The sequence below is a fragment of the Festucalex cinctus genome, chromosome 13 (assembly GCF_051991245.1).
Source record: "Festucalex cinctus isolate MCC-2025b chromosome 13, RoL_Fcin_1.0, whole genome shotgun sequence".
In the NCBI taxonomy this organism is placed as follows: domain Eukaryota; kingdom Metazoa; phylum Chordata; class Actinopteri; order Syngnathiformes; family Syngnathidae; genus Festucalex; species Festucalex cinctus.
The window spans coordinates 23,932,243-23,950,928 of NC_135423.1; the positions used below are offsets into that span (position 1 = coordinate 23,932,243).

General features: G+C 42.4%; 1 protein-coding gene across 4 annotated transcripts in view; it reads right to left on the bottom strand.

Moving 5' to 3' along the window:
• Positions 1–18,686, bottom strand: part of chrd (chordin) — a 42,738-nt gene that overhangs the window by 13,532 nt on the left and 10,520 nt on the right. For 2 of the 4 annotated variants that reach the window (XM_077541871.1, XM_077541872.1), the window contains 9 exons: positions 9,608–9,786; positions 8,587–8,690; positions 8,361–8,487; positions 3,842–3,994; positions 3,574–3,691; positions 3,399–3,486; positions 1,345–1,486; positions 938–1,075; positions 708–790 (listed from right to left, as the gene is read on the bottom strand). In XM_077541871.1, coding sequence (XP_077397997.1) covers positions 708–790; positions 938–1,075; positions 1,345–1,486; positions 3,399–3,486; positions 3,574–3,691; positions 3,842–3,994; positions 8,361–8,487; positions 8,587–8,690; positions 9,608–9,749 — 1,095 coding nt within the window. In that variant the 5' untranslated portion in view covers positions 9,750–9,786. Of the gene's footprint in view, positions 1–707; positions 791–937; positions 1,076–1,344; positions 1,487–3,398; positions 3,487–3,573; positions 3,692–3,841; positions 3,995–8,360; positions 8,488–8,586; positions 8,691–9,607; positions 9,923–18,686 lie in introns of those variants that run through there. The other 2 variants (XM_077541873.1, XM_077541870.1) reach the window with 2 other exon arrangements.

Genomic DNA, 18,686 nt, shown 5'->3' on the forward strand with positions numbered 1-18,686 from the left:
TCTCTTCTTTGCTGCTTCCCCTCACTCTTCGATGCATTATTTTCTTTTATCATGTCTCACATTTGTTAGCATAGATCAGAGTGATGAGAACAACAGTGCAAGGATGTGGTGGTCAGACCACATCCATCTCAGACGGAAACAGAGGGCGTCTCAGTGTCTTTTGCTCTTAAACTATAACAACCCCCTAATCTTAAAACCAAAACCCTTAAACTACCCTACTTATCTCATGCTGCCAACCTGGTTATGTTTCTATCACTACTTGTTTAGTTACGGCTAGTATGCAAAATGTTGGTTGAACAGTAAATATATTAAAGTGAAGTGATGGAAGAACCTACTTGTAAGCAATTTTTTGTTAGCTTCCAATGAACAATGCATAAATATCAATGTGGAAATCCTGTGCACAAGTGGAAGGGGACTAAGGCTACATTGCCTTCCATCCATCCATTTTCTTGACCGCTTATTCCTGACAAGGGTCGCGGGGGGTGCTGGAACCTATCTCAGTTGGCTTTGGGTAGTAGGCAGGGTACACCCTGGACTGGTTGCCAGCCATTCACAGGCCACATAAAGACGAATACCCCTGCACACACACAAGCACACCTAGGGACAATTCAGAGCGCCCAATTAACCTGCCATGCATGTCTTTGGAATGTGGGAGGAGACCGGAGTGCCCGGAGAAGACCCACGCAGCTGCTTTGACAATTACTCACATGAGATGTGATGTTAGCATGGATCTCTCTCAGGATATGTTGCCTGTAAAGCAGCTGGACTCGAATGGGAACCAGAAGGGGGTCTGTGGAGGAAAAACCAACACCAAAATTGATCAACAATTTTAAGACTTGTAATAGTTGGAATGGCAGAATGAACTAAAATAAAATGAACTTGGTGTACTCTTTAATTACTTTTTTACAGCATTTTAAACTCAATCTGCTTCCTCTACCTTTGTCTTTGTTTTTGATAAGGCCTTGAAGGATGAGGATGAAGTGGAGGTTGTTCTCTGTGTCACTTAGAGTCAACATGGCGATGCCTCCCATGCCTGCGTTCTCCTCCTCTGACGTCAGTGTTGAGCTGAATGTCTCTGTTCACAGTGAATAATAAACAGAAACTGAGGATTTGTATTCTCTTATTTTGTTTTATAAACACATAGATTATTGAGTGCTACAAAACAAACACTGAGTGACCGCCAACCACCACCACCAAAAGTGCATACTAACCTACTCACTTTCCAATTTAAAACTACAGGTATGTTTATAGTTGTTTTTGTAGTTTACTGTGGCATGGAACTGCACTGCATTAGAGGTACCATAAAGGATAAATCGAATGCAGTGATGTCCCACAAAAGCTCACCAGCAAACAGAGCCCTGTGTTTGATGATCTTCCCTTCTACTTCCTCTTGTCTGCCGGTTGATGTGCTCATGCTGATGCGCAACTGTTCGTTCTGCAGCTGTCGGAGAAGAGGCTTGGCAATGTTTTTCCATACACCACATATCTATGCACATAAAACAAAAACACAACAAAGAAAAAATGAGTACATGTACCATATTTTACGGTCCATTAGGCGTACCGTATTATTAGGTGCAAAATATAAATGAACGGGTCTCTTTTAAAACAATTCATACATTAATGTACACCTGGCTATAACATTATCTTTGTGAAGCATTGTATGTTAAATAGTTTAATCTAATTGTACCATGTGTTTATTTGATAGATTTAGCGCAGTTATGCTAGTGTCAGACTGGACACGAAATATCAGGTAGCGCCGCGTCTCACTTGCTTTTGTTTGCTGTTCAGCTACACAGGGTTTGCTTTGACCAGAGAAGAGGGGATCCTCCAACAGTTAACAAAAAAAAAAAAGGTTAGAACATTGCTAGACAATTTGGTGCCAATCTAGTGGTTAGTGGTAAAGCTAAATGCTTTCTTGGTTGACCGTTCAACATCTGTAAACAAGCAATGAACTCAACATTTGTCAACCGTGTTTTTGGCCCGGCAGCTATTGGAAGCTGGCTGTGCCATTCACCTCACAGTCCCACGTTATAAAACGTTAGAAACGCACCACCAGAAGCCTTCAGCTTGCATTTGGTCTGACCACTGCATTAGGCTGGTTGGACTACATTTTCCATGATTCGTAGACACGGAAACAGGAAGTAGTTCTAGTTCCAGTATGACGAAAACAGAGACGTCTGTTAGTGATTATATGTGGGATGTAATCGAAAGACTTTGGCTTAAAGACGTCTAATTGACAAACTGACATCCATCCATTCAGAAGACACATCGGATTACAAGGCACACTGCTAATTTTTGAGAAGATTAAAGAATTTTAAGTGTGCTTTATGGTCTAAAAAATACGGTAAATCTGGGATTATTCATTCTCTACACCCCTGTTTCTTAGCCCCGGTCCTCGAGTACCGCTATCCAGCCAGTTTTTCATGTATCTTTCAGCAACACGAGGATCTGAGGATCGTTATCAGGCTTCATGCAAGCTTGTTGATTAGCTAATCGTTTGAAACACCTGGGTTGGCTGTGGGAGAGATGGAAAACAGGCTGGATAGGGGTACTTGAGGACCGCGGTTGGGAACCATTGCTACACAGTACAAATTCAGGTCTACAGTGAAGCAGTTATCCAATGAGAGTCGTAGACAACACATCAAACAAGTGACTTTTCTTTCAACCCCAGGCTACAAGTCAAGAAATGTGTGAGCGTGCCGGCACCTCATAACTCAGAGTTCAGAGGTAATCTCCATTTTAATTAGCGATGGTATTTGTCCCCTCGCTAAGCGATGATGTAAGACGTCAAAAATCCTCTCCTTCCCAAACGTTTTGCCCAGGCAAACTCCTTCATTCCCTTTCATTTGTTTTACACGCCGGAGTGTTTTCTCCACGGCTGTCTGGTGTTCCACACTGACATTTATCTAAAAAATAATAATAGGCCAATTTCTGGGACCTGTGTTTAAGAGGCTCCTACCGTACGGAGCTGCATCTTCAGCCTAAAATGGAATGTGTAATATGTGTATTTTGGCAGGAAGTGATACGTAGTGATACCTTCAGACATACATGTAAGGGGACTACTGTTACACACGCCGCTGACTAATTTATGAGGATATTCTCAGCCTTTAGAATGCAACGTAACCATCAGACACTTGAGGCGGTTTTCCCTGAGATGGTTCATTTTTTATGTTCGGGTGAGTAATGGTTGATTGCAACCCAAGTGGTTCATGTTTGAGGGATGTCCTGAAGCCTATGTGTCCGTACCGCTGTTCGTTGCTGCAGCGTGAATTATGACAAAAGAAGTCATGGAGTCAATTCATATATCACAAGGGAACTCTCTCTCTCAGGAAACACATGCACACGTCATAAAAAACACTGCTAACAGAAGGAAGATGATTTCCTTTTTCAAGTCTTACCATGTCTGACTGTCCCTTGGGGACTTTGTACTCAAAAGCAGTGGCACCATCTGTACCCAAGAAGAGGATTTTACAAGGATGCGCCATTCTGGAATAACAACAGACATTTGTTATACAAGTGAAATTGTTGCAATGATTTACTCTCTTGTTTTGTTCATTCTTAGCAACTGTTTACTTTTGGTATGTGATGGAGAAGGCCAGGCTGGTTCTGGTCAAAGAGAAGCGCGCTCTGGCAACTGCGCTGGAGCTCGGCAGCCATGATTCTGTCACTCCTGTCAACAGTGCCACAAAGTCTGCAGAGAGGGTGAGTAATTTGGTCAGCAACACATGCTTGCTTAAATCGTCATTCTATTTTTTTTCTAAATAAATATGCCATGAGTGATGTCAGTTTTTAAGCAGTTTTTGTTAGAACTGGTTGTCCATCTGTGAGTGATCCCGCTCACCAGTACGGCTCTCCTCCGGGCCCATGTCCTCCGAGCTCAGGTAGGATCTGTCGTTGTAAGATTTGTGCAGGTCATCCTCCTTCCCTTTTCCCATCTCATGGAAATACTCAAAGCTGTCCAGCATTGGGTCGCTCTGTTTCTTGTCTTCCTCACCTGCGCATGGGAAAGAACCAAACACTGTAGGAATTCACCTAAATTTCCCATACCACAATTGCAATTATAGCCAACTAATTAAGATCAAGTAACATTTTAAACAATTATTGTTGTTATCTGGGTATTAGAACAGGTTTGCGGTTTTGTCTGGCAAGCTCAAACACGCAAACCACATCCTACTACATGTTCCCCAAAGTCTGGTGGACAGATGGGACACTAGTGTCAGTCAGCTGTTTGCCTTTGTTCCTAAATTTGCATTTCAGGATGAAATATGTGAACGTGGGCAGCCAGACAGGAAGTTTGGCAAGTAAGAAAGAAGAAAAGCTAGATGTATTAAAACAAGGTGCTTCGAGAGAGTCAAGACACTGAATAAAAAAATTGTGCTGGGTTCATTCTCTTTTGAAAAGAGAATTTTTGATCATCAAACAGAACCTCAGGACATTCCCAAAGAATCATCCACCCTATTAAAAATACTGTAAATTGCAATAATGTTCATTGTCAGAGGTGGGCATTTAACAAAATTTTCCTGGGCTGTGATTTGTCAGCGCCCTGGGCACCCTTCCATCATCATCGGCACGACATTTTTTAAGCAGAACCAAACTGTAATTGTCACTCTGTCATTCAATTTTAACTATACTTTTGTCATCGCTCCGACACCACTAGTTTAAGATAGACAGACAGAGGTGGGCATTCTGTCAGTACTGTCCTGAAGGTCCGTCAGTCCGTTACTCGTCATTTGCCTGCAAAACGGCCATCCATCAGTGACGGACTGATGAAAAGCCACTTCAGTGCTGAGTCCATCATTTTCTTTAAGAAAGGTTTGTCAGAAAAACGAGCTATCATCAGTGAGGGACTGACAGACAATCTTTCAATATTGATAGTATGCCCAGCTCTGTTAATTGTAGACTCTACAGTAAATTGTATAAGTGTGATTAGTTGTTTGTCTACAGTGCCATGAAAAGGTATAGCACAAGTAAACACAAAGTTTTTAAATTGCCCCGAAAGCTAATAACCGGTTGGGCCACCTTCAGCAGAACAATCGAAATCAAGCATCTTCTATAAAGGTTATGCCACAGCATAAGTCTTGACTTTGACTTGGCCACTCCAAATCCTTTTACCTTTTTTTAATTAATTAATTAATTAATGTATTTATTTATTTATTTATTTATTTATTTATTTATTTATTTATTTAAGCCGTTCGGAAGTTGACCTGCTGATGCATTTTTGATCGTTGTTGTGATGCAGAACCCACATGCTCTTCAGCTTGATGTTACAAACAGATGATCAAACATTCTCCTTCAGGACTTTCTGGTAAAGTGCAGAATTTAGGGTTCTGTTGTCAATCACAGCAAATGATGGAAGCCCTGAATTTGTAAAGCAGCCCCAGATCATTACACTAGCACCATCATATTTAACAGTTGGTGAGATGTTCTTTTTCTGAAATGCTGTGTTACATTTATGCCAGATCCAAGGAAACACACACCTTCCAAAAGGTTCACTTTTTCTTTTGTCTGTCGATAGTTTCTTCTCCCAAAAATAAAATGTGTGTTTTGCAAAAATAAAACTATCTGACCGTCTCTTCCTCATTGTTGTCATGAACACTGACCTTATGGTTGTCTGATATTTGTCGTTTTTTTGATGATCTTAAGATCTTAAACAAGAAAATAAAAAAAATAGAAAGGGGGAAATACATTTTCATGCCGCTGTATATATGTGCACTGCGATTAGCTGGTGAACACATCCAGGGTGTTGTACACTTGTCCAAAGTCAGCCAAGAGGCTCTAGCTGACTGACCTATGAGCATAATAAGAAACCGATGGATGGCCACTTTTGTTAGAGGAATTATGTATTAATATAAATTTATATGCATAAAGATGAAGAAATGCAAAAGCACTAACACTTTGTTAAAGCAACACTGAAGAACTTTCCGTTTATGTTGATTATGGTGGTGCCATGTGGACAAAAGCGGTAATGTTATGCCTGAAGGAAGACTACATTTGTCATGAGGACAAGTGTATTGCATCGTTTTTGAGCTCACGCCAGAGGGTGAAAGCCGGGCCAATGTTGATCCTTGACTGTCCTTTTATCTGGGGAGCTTCCATTTTTCTTTTTTGTATGCTCAGGCAAAACTTTTCAGTTGTTTTGTTTTATTTAACTTTCTACAATTAACACCTGGATTATTAACCAAACCATTATTAACCAAATTGAACTGCTGCTTTCTTTCTTGGCGTCTTATTTGCATACACAGATCACTTGTCACTGCTCGACAGGGCGCACAAACATGTTGGCCTCTGGGTGTCACACTCAAGTCTCCCTAGCCAGTAGTACGGAATGCTCAGGTGCACCAGCTACACACACACATGCACTCACACATCTTTTCCATCACTTACACAAATATACAGGCTGCCTTTGTGCGAAAGCTAAGACGAGCGCACTCAACCTTTTCCTTAAAATATGACCACAACACACATACACAGTCTTGACCCTGTCCTGATTTTGACACGAGACACGCACGCACAGACACACGCGCACACAGAACTCAGTGTTGTCCCACTTGACTGCAATGCTTTGCCTTTTACTTTCCATTCCATTACAAGACACCAAAAAAAACAAACAAACAAAAAAAAAAACAATCTGCTGAGTCGAGAGCAGCAGGAACCCGCACACAGTGTGTGCTTGTTTGCATATGTGTGTCAGTGGAGGAATATTTTAATAAGATGGAATTGTGTGTGAGCGGTGTGAAGACAAGGTAGACAACATCAAAGCTAAATGAAGCTAAATAGATTAGTGATGTATTTACTGCAGCTAAAGGACTTGTCCCAGGCTTTGTCTCATCTTAATTGGACAATCAATTAATCTCTTTATGCTGCGCTATTGATTATTCACTGAAACCGCAACTCCACATGTTCACATACATATGTATACACTCTGTATGTATGTACTGTATATGGGTCATTTTCATATAATTTGATTAATATTGTTAGACAAAAAAAATAAATCTATTGTAACAATTTTTTATACCACATTGTTTTTGCACGTGTAAAAGTCTCACATGCCGAAACAGCCATCCTTGAATCTTATTTTCAAAAACCCATCTCAAATTTTTGGCCATAATATCAGTGAAGACAACGAAGAAATAAATACACAAATTTCTTGGCCGTCCAATACAAATATAATATGAACAACATTTCTTTAACTTGTGTGGAAAAAAAACATAATTAACTATATAACTAGAGATGGGTGAATACCAATACCAGGTATCTGTATCGGGCCAATACAAGGCCATATGTCAAGGTATTGGTAGTCGCGACAGGTATTGATACTCTTGTTGCCGTTTTTCGTTCCGGAACTAAACGCTTGGTTATTTTGCATTTATTGACCGTCACAGGCGGCTCTGGTAAGAGAGCACATGAGTCTTCAGGAAGTTTGCAGTATAAAATAGTACTTTATATACAAAATATTAGTGTTGTTACGATACCGATACTGGTATCGGCAGAGGCCCCGATACTGCATTAAAACAGTGGTATCGGTATCGGTGACAACTAACAGGTAACATGTCGATACCATTAATTCCAATGTTAGTATAGGACTTTGGATGCAGCATGTTGTGTCTTGCTCGTGCACAACATTCACTGATATGTGACATGCTCACTGCATGCCGATCTAAGATATCCTATTGGCCCTTGAATGCTCTGAACCAATGGCAGGACAGCTTTTTCATGTTGAGAAAAAAAACAAAAACCTTAGGTATCGTTATGGTATCGGCATCGGCCGATACTGCAAAGCTGGGTATCAGAGTCTGTATCGGGGGCCAAAAAAACGGTATCGGAACAACACTACAAAATATCCTCTAGGAAATTATCATATTAGTATGATATAAAATATTTGGTGTAAAAAAACAATAATATTTTCATTGAATCATATTAATTTATGTAATTAATTGTATTTATTGTATCTGTATGGTATGTAGTAGCTCAACACAGTGCCAAACTCAAGACATACATCCTCATAACATTAAATGTCGAAAAAATTACTACGTACCTGTTATGTATTAATTTCTTATATATATAATTAATTATATATATATATATATATATATATATATATATATATATATATATAATTTATTTATGTATTTATTTATTTATTTATCCTCTGATTTTAACCACTATAGCTTTATTGCTTAGTGTCTTTGTGTTTCCTGAAAGCAGTTAGAAATAGGATGTAATGTTATTATTATTATTATTATTATTATTATTATTATTATTCCTTTGTATATAACAATAATAATGACAGCAATAATTAACCTTGATGGGAGAAGAGGAAACGAAGAGTTTTTAACAGACAAAGCATGCATGTGTCTTACCTTTTGGACAGGTTTTGCAGCAGTGTCCCGGTAGCAAGATGGGATCCTCGCAGGTCGGATCAGGACAGTCTTGCTTGATGTTCTTGCAGTTGACTTTCCCATATACCTTCCCACGCCGACTCTTTTGCTGCACAACATCAAAGGGAAGGGATACGTTTGGCCATGGCACAGCATTTGATCACCAATTGCCTTGATCCAGGAAAGAAGGCATGACTCGAATACTTACAGGGTCACAGTGGCACTGGACACAATGCATGACACCAAAGGGCTCCCCCAAATCTGGGTGCCATGTGTCCTCCAACGAATAGAAATGACCCCCAAATGAGCATCCTGTAGAAAAAATATTGTTGGATAGGACATTACTGACTATAGATAAAACATTGTTAAACTATTTGGCATGACTTCACCACTGCCTTAGAGAAAGAACTGTGTGACACAAGTATCAGAACCAGAAACATCCTGCACAGCTCAGTGCCCTGGCATGCTGGAGGGGAATGAAACTCCCAGAACGCCTCACAGGTCTCCCAGTCCAGAATCTTGCCTCATCTCAATGATCCATGCATGGGAGCCATTCAACTTTCCACTCTGCTATGATCAGAGGTTCCCTGACGTACTATACTGCATGTTCCACATTTTTCCTTTCAAAGAAAATGATTTATATGCAACATGGCGCATAAAACTAGGTGATTAGTGGGAGTTTAGTGCCATCGCCCATGCATGGTTTGCAGTGACACATTACATTTAAACTTTAATTGCCGATTAAATTGGAGAAATCTAGTTAAAATCTAGTTGAGTTAGAGCACGTGTTTAGCCTCATTTCTTTTATTATTTCTATGGTAACGTCTTGATTTAGTTTTGTGCATGCTGAGAATAAACAGGTTTCCATTGCCCCCTATTAAAATGATTGCACTCTTCAACTAGTCCAAACTGTGAGCCACATCGGCTTGAAATGAATCATCTGCAAGGAGCACATTCTTGTAATGGAAAGTCGATTGATTAGAGTTTCCATTGCATAATTACACGTTGTGGCGCTCTCCCGGGTCGTTAGCTGCCTCGTAAAAAAAACAAAAACCCGCAATAGGATTTGAACGCGCGGGGATTTCACACAGGCATCAAATGTGGTTATGACTCACATGTTTGCCTTTTTACATACAAAGCAACGCCGAAGAAGGTTTAAGCCGTAAGCAGGCAATGAAGGAAAAGCTTATCGGCATGATAATTTGCAAATAAAGTTGTAATAGTCTTACCTGACAGGCCTTTAGAAGGCAGAGGTTCTCTCTCAGACTGGATGGGCAGCGAATGCGATTTGATGCGCGAGGCAGCCTCCACGCACGCACACACGCAGCAGAGCACGCACAGCACCGCGCGGAGCACGCGTGGAACCAGCATCGCCGCGGTCCGTTTGTTGGGTTCAGACCGCGAGATTCTTCAACCCCAAAAAATGAAAAAAAAAGACCAATTTTCCAATAGTTTTGCAAACACAGGTCTCAAGTGATCTCAAGTTGAGTACAGTGTGGACCAGAACCTCCCAAAGTGGTGTCCCTCTCACTTTTATAGCCTGCTTCCCTGACAGCTTGAAGCAGCCACCGGCTGGGAAGAGAAGGGGGGCAGATAATAGGTGGGATGGGTGATGGGGGTGGGTCAAGGCTGGATTACCAATTGGAGCCCCCCCCCTCCTCCACCACTAGGGGCCCCTATGAGACACATTTATTCCATGAATTGCGATTTAGAAAATATATGTCAAATATGGCTTATGCACTATTACCTCATATATTTGTATACTTTATAACAACTCCCCAAGACAAAAACATACAAAAAAAATCCCAAGGAAATAGAACGAGATGAACATTTTCCAAATCGTGTACTGTTTTGTGAAAAGTCATGTGTGTTTTTAGTCGGTTGAACCTCCACCTACTCCAACTGCTCAGACCATAAGTGACTTAACAGAAACGAATGAAAATATTTGGAATAGCTAAAAACAACGCTTTTCAATTTGTACTGGATGTCTCGATAGCTTTTTCCTTCAATTGTTTCTTTTGGCTTCACCGAGAACTCAAACCTGGACACTTCCATTTAAAATCCCATGTGCTGTGATGTCATTAATTGGAGTGAACGCATGCCAAAAACTATTTATCAGCAGGACATTTTTGGACGTGAAATTTAATTTAAATCAAACCCTAAATGTTCATGAATGTATTATTTGTGGCAACAAAATTGAACTCAAATCAGTAAACGACTTTTCAGCCGAGTATTTACTGCCTTAGCATATTTCAACATTCCATACTCCCACATTTCTCGTGCAGGGACTGTGGGAAATATATTTCCACGAGCAACTCTCGTCTCAAGTGTCTTGAACGTGTCACATCCAATCGTATATTTTTTCCTGTGGCCAAAAGCGCCGAGAGAGGTGTGAGCGCAAGGTGTTATTTGAATGCATATGTCACATAACGTCTCCTGCGGGAGTCACTTCCCACATGGTGTGGGAATTCACGCAGCAACCCCCCCCCCCCTTTCCCCAGCAATGAGAGCCGATGATGGGCTGTTTGCACTTCATTATAGGGTGCTAAGCGACGCTTTTCTCCCGCACACAGTCATTCATATAGGCAGACGGCATTCTAAATTGTTCATTGGAGCGTTCACAAAAAGCCAAGCAATTGGGAGCACTGGGACAAGTGTGTGTATTGGAGTCAGTCCAGTTCATGTTTTTAAGTTTAAAATAAATACTGCAGTCTTCGATTGTAACAGTATGATAATTTACATTTCCAGGCGGAAATGCGTGGCCATTAGAAGAACATTATCTTGCGCGCGTGCGTGGGCGGTTACGCATCCATAATAGTGCGTAATGGTTCCATTGGATGGATACACACTCACTCTCTCACGGCGCTGTGTATTTGCCGGTGTCTGACAGACGTTTGCCATTAGTACGGATTGTTTAACGGTGTGGCCACTCACACAATCAATTAACGTCTCCTCCCCCAAGCTGACTCACTTGATTACGCAGCGGCCTCTTGGGACCGCATCCTGTTTGCTGGTCAGTTTGGAGGTGTGAATATTAAAGCCATGAGTTATAATAGCCTGGCAGATGCGCGACCACCTACCCCCCATCCTCCAGATTTACTCGCCACCTGTTCCCTATCCCAAGCTGTATAACTTTGGTGCAATGTGTGACATATAGAACGCAAAGATGTCAGTGAGAAGTAGAAGTTAAAAACAAAAAAAAGTTTAATCAATGAATGCTTCATTTGAGACACTAAAGAGGCATGCATCCGCACGTATTTGCCTGGAATGCATTCCTGACTAGATTGGATAAGATCACGGCGTAATGTCACGTCCCGTTTTTAATGTTAAGATTAAGCCCATTAGATAAATTGGCCCCCAGTTTTCCCACAACAGGAGCCACTGTTGTTAATCCAACCGCATCGTTGCATATCAGTGAAAACAAGATGTGGCGGTGAGCAAAATGACGCGGCGCCCAAACAAGAGGCGCATGTTGCTTTCCAGCCACTGTGATGCTGATTGTCAATAATGATGGTAATAAGAGGCGTGCCGCTCACTTGTAAAGTTAATGTTGGCGCTGCTTCTGCAGCGGAAAGAAGCGAAGGGGCCTTTCCTCCCTCAATATGCACATTGTAGAAGTCTTGCAGAGGCGATGTTTATTCATACAAATGGCATCGATTTACAGACACAGTCGAAACTTAGACCAAAAAAGGTGGACTTTTGTTTCGTGCGATTTCTATAGGCCCCGCCTCCCTCGCCCCCAGTGATGCTGCTGTTCAACCTCCTTAACAAATGATTTAGATAACTGTGAAGCTTCAACAAATGCTAAAATTTACACTCTTTAGTAATGGGGATATAAAATTAGTGTAATTGTCCATAGAACAGTTTACAAAATTATGCCCATACTGACAACAAGTAAAGTATAGTGTACTTCAGAAAGAAATATATATTTTTCAGAATAAAAGTCATAATCATACACTCTAAAAACAGTTGGGTAAAAAAATAAACCAAATTGGGTCAAAAAGGGACCAACTCAACTTTTTGGGTTATTCAACTAACCCAAAAAGTTGAGTCAAATAAATAACCCCCAAAACATACAGAAAATTGGGCTGATTTGTGTTTTTTTTTTTTGTTTTGTTTTTTTTGTTTTTTTTAAACCAACTCTTTGGGTTAAATAATTCAAGAAGGTGGTCGGTTCATTTTTCACCCAGTTTAATTGTTGTTTTGTGGGTTATTCATTTGACCCAAATTGTTGGGTTAATTGAATAACCCACAAAACAACCCAACAAACCAGGTTTGTGGGTTATTATTTAATTTGACCCAATGCGTTGAATAAAGTCATTCAAAAAGCTCATATAGATTCATATTTCAGTTGTAACCAAACAGTTGGATCAAACGAATAAACCACAAAACACGGCAAAAATAGGTTGCTTGGTGGGATTATGAATCAAAAATTTTAAAAATCAAAAAGTTGGGTTGGTCCAGTTTTGACCAATTTGGGTAATTTTTGACCCACAGGTGTATATAAAAAAATAAATAAAAATAAATAAAAAATAAAAAATAAAAAAACCATTTCACCCTCGTGATTTTCCTATTGAAAGCATGCCCTAATTGCTCACCTTAGAGTCAATGACTTGCTCCAGCCTGCTTCACTGTGGTGGTAGAATTTGAATGCTAAGCAAATGTGTTTTTTTTTGTTTGTTTGTTTGTTTTTGTTTTTTGGTTTTGTTTTGTTTGTTTTTTTTTGGGGGGGGGGGGCATAATTTTGTTCAGAATTGAAAAGCGTGTGTCCAGTATGACCTTAGGTAGAGATCTGTGGCATTTGCAACTATATTGGAGGTAATTAGCTATCTTCAAATCAACAGTCTGATTCTGCGTGTTGGGGAAGTCTCACACCTTTGGAAAGGAGACTATTAGATGCATTAGTTGCCATGAGCAACACTGATAACAGAAAATTAAATTCATTAATAAGAGATCATGACATATTAAGACAGAAAGAAGGATGCCTCTTTCCGATTTGAAAATTCAAAATGAAAGTTTTGATTGTTGATTAAAGTCTACTTTTGCCCATGCTTTAAGTCTAAATGTATTTTACTGTATGTAAAAAAAAAAAAGGAAAAAAAAAAGGAAAAAAAAAGAGACCTTTACGTCTTTCATGTATTTTAATATTTAGATGATCTGCTTCCATTGTTGTCTACATGTTGGCTTTAGTTAGTTTGAATTTGTTGATCTGATCTGACTGTGAACAGTACTGAAAAATGAAAAGAAAAAAACAACAACACATTATTGACATAAAATTGAATCCATACTCAAGGTCCCAAGTTGAAATCAAGTTCTCAAATGAAATTGATATCCATTCATTCAGGACAATAAGCATCCCTGACCTTTTCGACCCCCAACCCTGTGAATCACGCAGTGCCTCAGGTTGGTCTAATTTCTGTTTACGTAAGTGAAAGTGCTTCCACACAATTTTCTGCATATTTCCTAAAGCTGATAGAAGTGCACTTTACCAAAAGTGGTCACGGCACACGCACATTTTAGTAAGCTTAGCGTGAAACATCAACACACAGTCATGCTGATAAATGGCGGTAGAGGCGACAGTCTAATAAGAGCCCAATTGACTCATCGGCTATTATCCAGTCTGCTGGTATGTGCGCAAACTGGATGATGTGGAGTTGATAACTGGCCAAAACCAACTTCTTGTTTTTCAACACTAACTTTTCATTTAAAATAAACATTTGTTCATCATATTGTTGCGCTGTAATTTAATTTAAACAGCAAAAACACTGCCACTAACAACAATGGCATTCACATAATAAAACTGTCCAAGTGAAAATAGACATCGTAAAAAAAGAAATTAAAAATGAACAGTTGCTGCACAGTTTAAATAAAGTAAATTTACTGTCCTCTCAAAATATTTAGCCAATGATTTCTAAACTGCTGGCAACAACAGTGAGCACACCAAATTGTGAAATGTCCAAATTGGGTGCAAAGTGTGTGTGGCTACTATTATTTTCTCCTCATTGAAAACATGACAGAGCTGATGGATGTCAGAGATCTTGAGCCTTTTGTTTGCCACTTTTGTTTGTTTGTTTTCCACCTTTTTTTGTGGATGCCAACAGATGCTTAAGGTTTAGATCTGGAGGCATGCTTGGACAGTCTACAAGTTAACCCCTACCTAGTCTTTTTGCAAGCAGTGAAATTTATTAGACGAAAAATTTCTGTCATATTTTTCATCACAAAATGTTTTTCAGATGAAAATGAAACTAAAGCTAAAATACTAACTAACTAACTAACTAACGAACTAACTAAAATAGAAGCCATTCAATGAAATGACGATGATAACTAAATTGACTGACAATTTCGTCAATGACGAAAACGAAAACAACACAGTGATGAAAATTCACAAAATCGAATTAGAAAAAGGAAAGAACCACTCAGAAACGGTTCACCCCCCTTTATTTAATGTTAAAACATGTTTCAATTAATTGTGCAGCTGTAAGATTAATGTAAGGCATTCATGCACTTTTTTTTTTAATTTAGGTGTAAACTGTCATGACTCGGTCATGTCAGGGTTAAGTTTGGGTCATGCAAGGGCATGACAGGGTTATTTTTGGGTCATGCAAGAGTTATGTTTGGGTCATGGTACTGTCATGACTGGGTCATGCCAGGGTTATGTTTGGGTCATGCAAGGGCATGACAGGGCTATGTTTGGATCATGCAAGGGTTATGTTTGGGTCATGACTATGTGGCCAAGTGACTGTTTTGAACTGAGGTCACGTGTCTGTTTTGAACTGATGCAACCAGCATCTAGTTTCAACTGGTAAGACGCTATGTGATGTCAGAAACTATGTGATGTCAAGAATCTTTAATCTCTTTATCTGGTCAACAGCCAATCATATAATTCCATGTCAGTCTTGCTACCCACATGTCTAGCCACAACCAATCAGATCGATTCGTTGTCTATATAAGCTTGTCTGAGATGTGTATGTTTTGGTTGGATTATTACCTCTGTTCCTCTGTGCAACTCCACGGCCCAAGTTAGCTTAGCGTCTCGTGATTCTTGATACATTCTTGTTGTTTCTCGTCTAGTCAGGTTTGTTCTACGCCTCTTGATGTTATGCGAATAAAGTGTTAAAACTCTTATTTGTGCCTGCGTTTTTGGGATCCTAATCTAGAGCCCAACAAAAACTTGTCACGCCGCCACCGGCGTGACGGCCCATGCTTTTATTTTTACAACAATGTTTCCTGTTTTACCCTGAAATTCTGATTCCCCTCTCACCCCAGGTCACTTGCCCTTCCTGCAGTTGACTGATTACCGGTCCCCACCCATGATCATCACCACCTGCTACCAATCAACCCAGACAATAAAAGCCACTTGCATTCTCCCCTCAGTTGCTGAAGTGTCACATCTCAGTGCATGGAAGCGTCCGCACAGCCCTCGTACCACAGTCCTTGTTTTATGCTTTGCCTTGCCTTGCCTTGCCTTGCCTTGCCTTGCCTTGCCTTGCCTTGCCTTGCCTTGCCTTGCCTTGCCTTGCCTTGCCTTGCCTTGCCTTGCCTTGCGCCCTTAGTTTGCCCCTTGCTTTCCTCCCTAGTGGAGCGCTTTCTGTTGTCCCTGTTTTTGAGTGCCCTTTTGGTATCTCCAGTTTGGAGCTCTTTTTGTTCAGCCTTTTTTCCCTCTTTAAGAGGCGATTTGAGTTTCCAGTCAAAGCTGCAGCCTTGTTGGCCAACTTTATACCTGCGTCTGAGTCCTACCTCCTCTCGTCGTGTCAGTACACTTCGGCCAGCATGGACTCAGCAGATAAGTTGGAGGCCGCACTGCGGAGGCAGGCCACTCGCTTGTCGCACCTGGAGGAGATCCAGCAAGCCATGGCCACCCGGATAGGTGAACTTGCTGGACAGGTGCAGGGGCTGATGAGCCACCTGCAACACTCCACGCTACCCGCCACGAGACAGGAAACCACCGCTGAACCACCGACCACAACTCCAGCATTGGCCGGAGTAGGTCTGAGACTGGCTCCCCCGGAGCGTTACTTGGGAGAACCAGGACACTGCCAGGCATTCCTGACTGAATGTGATATCCATTTTGAACTTTCACCACAGGCCTTTCCAACAGACCATTCCCGCGTGGCCTTCATGATCTCGCACCTGACTGGACGAGCCAGGGACTGGGCCACCGCGGAATGGGCACGAAACTCCCCGACCTGCTCAACCGCAACCGGGTTTTGCATGACTCTCCGCCAAGTTTTCGATCCAGTCAACATGGATCGAGAGAAGACGCGAGAACTCAGCTATCTCAGACAAGGCAGAGAATCGGTTAATGATTACGCCATCCGATTCCGAACTCTAGCAGCCAAGAGTGGCTGGAACGACACAGCTCTCTTTGACCACTTTTTGAAGGGGCTCACAACCTCCATGTAGGAACTCTTGCTTCCAAGTGATTTACCCGGCGACCTGGACTCATTGATTTCGCTTGCCATCCGCACTGATCATCGGAGGCGGGAGCTCAAGCAGAGCAGCGGACTCCAAAGGATACCTGGTTCGGGACCAGCATCCACTGGCAAGTAAGTCTTCAAGATATGCATTTCCCCAGTCATCCACCGCAAGGGAGGTCAGTGGAAATGAAGAGGAACCCATGCAGCTTGGTCGGACCCAGCTAACCATCGAGGAGCGACAGCGTCGCCGCCAAGAAGGCCGCTGCTACTATGGGGTGAACTTGGTCATCTGGTGGGATCTTGCACCGTGAAAAGAGGTCCACCGGTGAGTTTCCCGTCACCCCGTCCTGCTAAGACTAAAAGAATCACGCAAGTCCGGATAAGCCACCATGCTATGACCATAGACCTGCCAGCCCTCATCGACTCCGGTTCCGACGAGAGCCTCATGGATTGGGGCCTCGTGAAACAGCTACGGGCCACCACCGAACCCCTTCCCCTAACCGTCCAGGCCAGAGCGCTTAATGGCAAGGAACTCTTTTGCATCACCCATATCACCGAACCCCTAGAAGTACGAATTGGACAACACATCGATAACCTCCGTTTCCATGTAATCCAAGCTTCGTCACCCACCTTGGTTCTGGGACACCCTTGGCTACGTCAACACAACCCCCGAATCGACTGGAACTCCGGGAACGTACTGGAATGGGGAAAGGACTGTATGGATCACGTCTTGGACCAACCAGCGACCAGCGCATTCTCAGCCGCAGTCAACCAGTTGACTCTTGAACCTCTCGTTCCCGAGCCTCGCCAGGCACCGCCTCAAGCCCCCGAGCCTCGCCGGGCGCAGCCCCAAGACCCTGAGCCACGCCAAGTCTCTGCATCAAGTCACGCCAAGTCTCTGCATCACGCCGCCCAAGCCAAAGCCGTCCTCGCCAAAGCCGTCCTCGCCAAAGCCGCCCTCGCCAAAGTCTACCATACCACACCAGGTCGGCCAAGCCTGCCACGCCTCGCCAAGTCTGCCAAGCCTGCCACGCCAAGTCTGCCACGCCTGCCAAGCCTCGTCAGGTCTGCCAAGCCTGCCACGCCAAGTCTGCCACGTTTGCCACGCCTTGCCAAGTCTACCAAGTCAAACCGGTCCACGAGATTCCCGTGGTACTTTCCGAATCTGATCCTTCGTTAAACAAAAAAGGAGTTTTGTCAGGAACATCCTGAACGGTCCCGACGGGACTCTCGTCTGGCGTCGTGGACGCCCTCCTGAACTACCTTTTGTCTGGGACGGATGGGTGGGCCGTGTTCCCACCTCCGTGCCCCCTTCCGCCCGCCCTTGTTTTTGGACTTTCTGTGTTGAAGGGCCGTCAAGAGCCGGCCGTTGAGGGGGGGTACTGTCACGCCGCCACCGGCGTGACGGCCCATGCTTTTATTTTTACAACCATGTTTCCTGTTTTACCCTGAAATTCTGATTCCCCTCTCACCCCAGGTCACTTGCCCTTCCTGCAGTTCACTGATTACCGGTCCCCACCCATGATCATCACCACCTGCTACCAATCAACCCAGACAATAAAAGCCACTTGCATTCTCCCCTCAGTTGCCGAAGTGTCACATCTCAGTGCATGGAAGTGTCCTCACAGCCCTCGTACCACAGTCCTTGTTTTATGCTTTGCCTTGCCTTGTTTTGCCTTGTCTTGCGCCCTTAGTTTGCCCCTTGTTTTCCTCCCTAGTGGAGCGCTTTCTGTTGTCCCTGTTTTTGAGTGCCCTTTTGGTATCTCCAGTTTGGAGCTCTTTTTGTTCAGCCTTTTTTCCCTCTTTAAGAGGCGATTTGAGTTTCCAGTCAAAGCTGCAGCCTTGTTGGGCAAATTTATACCTGTGTCTGAGTCCTACCTCCTCTCTTCGT